Consider the following 7,705-nt stretch of genomic DNA (forward strand, 5'->3'; position numbering starts at 1 on the left):
TGTAGAGCTGCGGGCTGGGCGACCCCAACACGTTCGCTAGATTCTATAACCTTCGTGTGGAGCCGGTATTCTCCCGTGTTCTCATCTCAAACGGGTAGAAGCACTGAGAGGCCCCGGCTTGGGGTCGGCTTGCTAAAACTGCTCCAGAGAGTCCATATCGTAGACCCTGTCGATCTCCTCCGTCCCCTCGGCAGCCAGAAGTGGCGGAGCGTCCGGTGCCAGGCCCTCACTCGATGAATCCGTGAGAACCGGTAGAGGGCTGGGTTCCATATGTTGAGACCTAAGTGGATCCCATATGTGTAAAGTCCACGGTATAGCCTCAGAGCCCGTGTTTCCCCAGCAGACTTCTGCCATTTCCAAGAGGGTTACAATTTAATCTTCCATATGCACCTAAGCAATTGTCCATGTGTGTAAGTGCTTCCGAAACCTCCTTCGGGAAGGATGGGGCTTCCGCAACGTTCCTGTCCCAAGTGGTATGGGTACGTTTTCCCAGTGTTATCCAGTCTTACTGAGTGGGTAGTGCCATAGCAGCAGTAACTGGTCTTCTTGTGGTAAGCCCCGGCCTGCGCCAAAAGAAGGGGCGCAGGAGGCTTCCACAGGACACTGGAAGGGGCAGTACCTGTGGCCCTTTGGTAGGGATCCCAATTCGTCGGTCACCGACGTGACTCGGAGTGACCGACTGAAAGGGAATGTCTCGGTTACGTATGTAACCCTCGTTCCCTGGTTTCGTTTAGTTTACACTCGAAGTAGATTGGTCCCTCTAAGTAGGATCCCAATTTCGTCGGTCATCCGACGTGACGTCGAGAGTGACCGACTGAAAGGGAACGTCTCGGTTACGTATGGTAACCCTCGTTCCCTGAAGGAGGGAACGGAGACGTCACGTCCGGTCGCCACAGCTCCTGTACCACCGCTGAGCGGCCGGGTCACCGGCTCGGCTCCTCAGCGAAAACCTGAATATGTGCTGCACCGGCTGCCTACTTATACTCACACTGTGATCAGCGGCAGCTGGATGCAATAATCGCATGCCAATGTGCATTGGCTCGTTTAGTTTACACTCTAAGTAGATTGGTCTCTCTAAGCGAGATCCCAATTCGTCGGTCATCCGACATGACGTCTCCGTTCCCTCCTTCAAGGAACGAGGGTTACAATACCTAATCGAGACATTATCTGTTTTGTTTTCTTTAGAAATCTTGAGATTAATCATGATTCATATTTTTATTGACAGGCCTACTGTGTTTAAATGAAAAGCGCCTGAAAGTAAGCTTGTGTATTTATTGTTTTAGCAGAAGTACAATAAATTAAAAAAACAAACAAAACATAAACATCATAATCGAAATTATCTGTTAAATTTTAATCAGTTAACTATACTAACATAGGTGACTATATATAGGCTACTAACACAACACTGTAATTAAAAAAAAGGGAAAGACTGCTTGCATATATGTACATGCGAGTCATGGGATCTCATGATCGCCTGCATTACAGCATCAGTTACCTGTTCAGGTAAACCCCGCCCACAAATAACAAGACTATTTACAGTGAAGCAGTGACTGAATTCTTGAGCGCGCGCACACCAGTAGTTTCAGCCAAAACAAAGCCACAGCAGTAGCAGGAGCATCCACCGAATTTTCCTTCGAAAGGTTGTTATTTTCCGTCTTCTCTCTTTACTTCCCCATCGCTGTTCATTGATATCGCTACTTATAGTGAGTTTGTAAATCTCCACAGATGTTTCTGTATGTTCTCCTTTGCTGTGTCGGGGTCGTGCACTGTTACGGTAACGGACGTGTCAGTGAAGTGTGTGGATCTATGACGCCTAATCACGGGTCTAACAGCGCTCAGAGCAGCACTGCTCCGTTCAACATCACTGCCGACAAGACCACCTTTAAAGAGGGAGATCAAATCACAGGTTGGGCTGATTCTGCAGCTACTTTGCTTTGAAAACAGCTTTCATAGCTGTTTAGGGAATAAATGTTATTTTTACCTCATGAAGTTTCAGTTCTAGAATGTAGACAAAACTTGAGCAGGTCTGTGTAAACTTAGTAGTTTGTACTACAGTATAAAACAATAGAACTATTATGCATTTGCACTATTATGCTATTAAGTATTTTAGAGACAATCAATAAATGGAAACAGTTTACAAAAATATTTCAAGATTTAACTTTAAATATATTAATCATATTGTTACTTAATGTTAGCGAATGCATTAATGTTAACAAATGAGACCTTAATAATAAATTACCATTAAAATAATTTTATTGTTATTATGCAGTATACTATGTTTAACTAACCTTTAGAAATTAGTTGCTATTATGTAATAAATGCTTATACAATAGCGTATTTAAAAAGTACTGTTACTAAATGTAATGTGATGCATTTATGGTATATACTAAACTATACTACACAACACTATACTATATGAATTTATAATTTATAATCAGATTATCCTGAGTCACTATTGACTAATCAGTGAAATGTTGTTTACAGCTGGTCATCACATGATATCAGTTCATGTATGTAAAGAGGTTCCACTGTTTCTTCTTTCTCAGTATTGTTAAACAGCCAATCAGGATATCAGTTTGAAGGGTTTATGTTACAAGCACGTCGAGTCGGATCTACTACTCTCATTGGCACTTTTACTGTGACGGACAGTAGTGTGCAGCTCCTCTCCTGCGATGGAGTGGCTGTGAGTTTATCTACATTACTTACATAGTGTTTGGTGCAGAAGAAACACAAACAAATATTATATATCATGCCATATTATATTCAGGTAATGTGGTACACTTGAGGCTACTTATATAATTTTATTTTTATATATGTTATTTCATATCCATTTCGCTAATACGTTAGTATGAGATGACATTGGTGTAGCTGTTTTTATTATTGTTATTAAAATAACATTGGCTAATTATCAGAAATTGTGTCATTTTTATATTGTGTTATTATTATATTATTCAGAATAGAGCAGTCTCTCACACATCAGACAGTAAAAAAAGTTCAATTCAAGCTAAATGGACAGCCCCTACATCTGGACAGCTCGGCGATATAGAATTCAGGTATAATTTTTAATATGTCTTAAGTGTGTTGTTTATCATTTGTGTGACACTTATACTTATTTGTCATTATTATTTATATATCTCGGTGTGATTTGTAATGGAACATTTGGGGTTATTTCAGAGCCACATTTGCGAAAGGTTTTTCTACCTTTTGGGTTGGTGTCAAGAGCTCTACTGTGGCATATAATGGTACAGGAACTTCTTCTGCAACCCCAAATACTCAGACTGTAAGTCTAGCTTTTATTTTAAACCTAAACAAACATGAAAACTAGGAAAATTAATTATCTATCTCTTTGTACTGTATGTTGTTTTATATTCAGCAGAAATTGCTCTGTTGATTTCAGGTTTCATCAAATCCTGATTGTGGGAAAACCAAAGTCTGCTTCAGTCAGCCCAGCAACTGTGACCCAACTGCCAACACAGGCTGTTACTTCATGGCAGTTCAGACATCATCTAACCAATCAGAAATGAGGATTGAAATGTTTGGCCAGGCCAGCGGATATGTCTCCATTGGGTTTTCAGATGACCAGGAAATGGTGAGATATCAGCATGAAACTGCTGAACTGGGCTGAGTCTTATTTGGAGACCTACCTCTGTCAGCACTGACTAATTATGCATCCACAAAAAAAACATCTGCAAACCCCATATGTGATTTAGTTTTCCCAGGAACAATGAGACATCATGTTCATATGGTTTTAAAAAGTTTGCATTTTTTTGTTTGTATTTTCAGGGCAATGATGACATCTACATCTGTGGTAAGGACAGCAGTGGCAACCTCCAAGTGCAACACGCTTTTTCCACAGGAAAAACAGCTCCAACTATTCTCTCACTGGTACATTGCTCTAGTGTGCCACCATTTCTACCTGTTATGTGATTAGATATCATCACTCACACATATTCTATGTTTACAGGTGAATGTGACTAATATCAATACAGCGTTGACGAATAGAAATATCAATTGTTCTTTTACTTCCCGTAATGCCATTAGCACGGGAAGTAGAGCATCGTCCACTAGCGAATACTACCTCATGATTGCTGCAGGATCCGCCAGCAGTCAAGGTCTGTGGTTCTATGTTATATTAAAAAAAATTGTCAAATGTAATGTAGCGTTATTTTAGTATAATTTCATATTGATAATGTTTTTTATTAATAAAATAAAATAATTATTACAGTAATAATGAAATTATATAATTATAATAGCAATATACAGTATATGTATACAGATGTGGTCAAAATTTTACATACACTTTGCAGTAACTGAAAAATGTTATTATACCAAAATAAGAGGGATCATACAAAATGCATGTTACTTTTTATTTAGTACTGACCTGAATAAGATATTTCACATGAAAGACGTTTACATATAGTCCACAAGAGAAAATTATAGTTGAATTTATAAAAATTACCCCATTCAGAAGTTTACATGCGCTTAATACGGTGTTGTTACCTGGATGATCCACAGCCATTTTTTTTTTTTTTTTGTGATAGTTGTTCATGAGTCCCTTGTTTGTCCTGAACAGTTAAACTGCCCACTGTTCTTCAGAAAAATCCTTCAGGTCCCACAAATTCTTTGGTTTTCCAGCATCTTTTGCATATTTGAACCCTTTCCATCAATGACTGTATGATTTTGAGGTCCATCTTTTCACACTGAGGTCAACTGAGTGTAAGGCAAGGCAAATTTTATTTATAGAGCACAAGTTTAACACAACCGTAGTTGATCCAAAGTCAAAAATAAATCAGAATTTTAAAAAAGAAAAAGAGGGTAGAAAAAGAGACATAAATAGAGATAAAAAAAAACAAGTATCAAAATCAATCAACATGTATATTCATAGAACACCAACTATTCAAAGCACATACACCGCATCACTCGAATGCTAGAGAGTAAAAATACGTTTTTAAACTGGATTTAAAAGCATCCAGTGATGGAGAGGCCCTGATGTTCAAAGGTAGACTGTTCCAGAGCTTTAGGGTAACTACAGAGCTCTATCACCTTTTGATTTACAATGAGTACGAGGGACAGATAAAAGTAACTGATCACAAGATCTTAATGACCTAGAGGCTGTATATGGCCTAATAAGATCACAAATATAACTTGGGGCAGAATTATGCAATGCCTTGTATGCCAAAAGAAGAATCTTAAAGTCGAATCTAAATTTTATAGGGAGCCAATGCAATGAGGCAAGGACAGGGGAGATATGATCCCTTTTCTTTGTTTCTGTTAACAATCTGGCTGCTGCATTTTAAACAGTCTGTAACCCGAGACAGTGTAGATTTAGGTAGGCCAATGTACAGAGTGTTACGGTAATCCAGTCGAGAGGAAATTAGTGCATGAATTACAATTTCAAGGTCTTTACTAGAAAGAAAGTGTTTCACTTTTGCCACTGTCAAACACATATAAAAATGTTTAGCAGAATGCTTAGAAAGTTTGAATATACACAAGGTAAGATTGTCAGTGAATAATGAAAATTCCTCCAAGAAAGCTATCGATTGGCTTCAGAAGACTTGTAATATGGTGCACTGAAAGTATGGACTCTTACGCTAATTTTATGGTGGTTTTTTTCAAGCTTGACTGTCCCTAGTCACTGTATCCTTTTATTGTATGCAAACGAGCAGCATGAACGTTCTTTAAAAGATCTCCTTTTGTGTTTTCTGGAAGAAGAAGTGGAATAGCATGAGTAAATGATGGCATAATCTTCATTTTTTTGTAGGTAACATCCAGATCCACACAAGTAAATATGTCAGTAGTACAAAGGCTAATTTACAGGATCCAAGCCAGGTCATTACAGGTGCTGAAGAATTCCCAGTGATTGTTAAAGCCCACGGTGAGTACATCACGAGAGACTGCATCTGGATTCACATTAGAGCATCATATCAGCGTTATTGTGGTCCTAATGATACTGGTCTGTTCCAGGCTGCCTTATGTTAATCTCCTGGATGACCACGGGCAGTATAGGAATGCTCATAGCACGCTATTTAAAGGGAGTTGCCAAGGACCATGGTTGCTGTGGTAAAGATTTCTGGTTTATGGTAAGTTGCGATCTGTTTTTACACTCCTCACACTGCACAAATCTTTCAAACTGACTGCGCGCTCTGTGTAAATTATCAAATCTGATCCATTCATTTAGATACTGTAATCAGGTTTAGTAACCATATTGCAGATTTATGCATATGCATTTGACAAATGTTTTTATTGCATGCAAGGTATACATTTGTAAATTTATGCAATCAAACCCATGACCTAGGTGTTGTTAGTGCCATGTTCAACTTCTATGCTTAAAAATCACACGTGAATTTGGCTGGATCAGGACTGTAAAAATGTGGATTCTGGATTTCATTTTTTTTCTCCTGTTTACACTATAAACAACTTAACAAATTTAAGCTCTATATATGCCAAAAAAAAGTCCTGCCCATGTGAGCCGCTTTTTCTAGCTCATCAGCTCATTTGTAAGTGCATTACATGTGTCATGTCGACATATCTGTTTCTTCAGCATAACAGTGGTAAAATTTCCTTGATAAATGCTTTGCAGTAATAAGTATGTGCGCAGTTAGTGTGAGCAAGATAAGATAAGAAGCTTATGGTGTGTGAACATCACTTGTCATTAACAACCTTTTTGCATAATATAACATTTAACAGATTACAGCCCGATAATACTTTTATACAACTGTTCTATAAATACAAAGATAATATTGAGTAAGTTACATTTCAGCACAATATCAGCACTCTTAAAAATGATTGGACTGGATGTAGCTAATGTACATTCAAATTGTGTGTTTTATCTGTTTTAATACATTTTCATTTGAATGCACATGGATTGATTTTAAAGCATTATGTAATGTTGTTAAAGACCTGCAGTAAGTTTAACCTGTTAAATGTGTTAAAATAGCTAAATATGATTTATTTCTTGTTCCAAAGGCCCATGTGTCTCTGATGGCCCTGTCAGTCACTGCCACGGCCATTGCATTCATACTGGTGTTTTCTTATGCCCGGGATTGGAGTGGGGTATGCTAAAATAAATCAAAGAAGAAAATAATTTCAAAAAAATAATTTCAGATGTTTAAAGTGAAGTGTCTCTGTAATTCAGTATTTTATCTGTGTGTGTGTGTGTAGGGGGCTCATCCTGTCCTGGGCTGTTTGGTGATGATCCTCAGTCTTATTCAGCCCATAGTTGCTGCTTTCCGCTGTGAGCCGCAACATGAACGGTGAGAGAAACTTCTCTTAACCAAATAAGAAATGGACAAATGAGGGGGAAGCATCACTTTAATGTGATGTTTTTTTTTTTTTTGCAGGAGATTTGTTTTCAACTGGGCCCATTCCTTCATTGCTTTAGCTATCAAAGGCCTCGCAGGTATGACAGCAACTTTATTATCTTCAGCAATGTCTTCCATTTCCTCAATATCTAAAACAATATCTCTTTTTATTCTGTGACACAGTTGCTGCAATTTTCACTGGTCTGGCACTGTTTGAAGAATATAAGGAGGATGGATGGATGTTGAAAGTTATGGGAGGTTTTGTTACCTGGGAGGCTCTGATGTATATTCTTCAAGATCTTAACTTGCGCGCCAAGAAAAAAGGTAATACTACATTTACATAAAGTTATTTTAAATTTTTTTTTATTTTATATATATATATATATATTTTTTTTTTTTTTTAA

At 38.0% G+C, this 7,705-nt stretch overlaps 1 protein-coding gene across 1 annotated transcript in view; it reads left to right on the forward strand.

Moving 5' to 3' along the window:
* Positions 1-1,580: 1,580 nt before the first annotated feature.
* The window catches only part of LOC107712795 (putative ferric-chelate reductase 1), a 9,155-nt gene continuing 3,030 nt past the window's right edge, over positions 1,581-7,705 (forward strand). Inside the window, exons 1-14 of the mRNA XM_016518130.1 lie at positions 1,581-1,640; positions 1,726-1,906; positions 2,547-2,683; positions 2,956-3,053; positions 3,175-3,280; positions 3,398-3,589; positions 3,784-3,885; positions 3,965-4,112; positions 5,762-5,875; positions 5,965-6,080; positions 6,967-7,053; positions 7,162-7,253; positions 7,341-7,399; positions 7,485-7,625. Coding sequence (XP_016373616.1) covers positions 1,726-1,906; positions 2,547-2,683; positions 2,956-3,053; positions 3,175-3,280; positions 3,398-3,589; positions 3,784-3,885; positions 3,965-4,112; positions 5,762-5,875; positions 5,965-6,080; positions 6,967-7,053; positions 7,162-7,253; positions 7,341-7,399; positions 7,485-7,625 — 1,573 coding nt within the window. The 5' untranslated portion in view covers positions 1,581-1,640. The remainder of the gene's footprint in view (positions 1,641-1,725; positions 1,907-2,546; positions 2,684-2,955; positions 3,054-3,174; positions 3,281-3,397; positions 3,590-3,783; positions 3,886-3,964; positions 4,113-5,761; positions 5,876-5,964; positions 6,081-6,966; positions 7,054-7,161; positions 7,254-7,340; positions 7,400-7,484; positions 7,626-7,705) is intronic.

The sequence above is a fragment of the Sinocyclocheilus rhinocerous genome, unplaced genomic scaffold (genome assembly GCF_001515625.1).
Source record: "Sinocyclocheilus rhinocerous isolate Xijiao unplaced genomic scaffold, SAMN03320098_v1.1 scaffold1740, whole genome shotgun sequence".
NCBI classification, from domain to species: Eukaryota; Metazoa; Chordata; class Actinopteri; order Cypriniformes; family Cyprinidae; genus Sinocyclocheilus; species Sinocyclocheilus rhinocerous.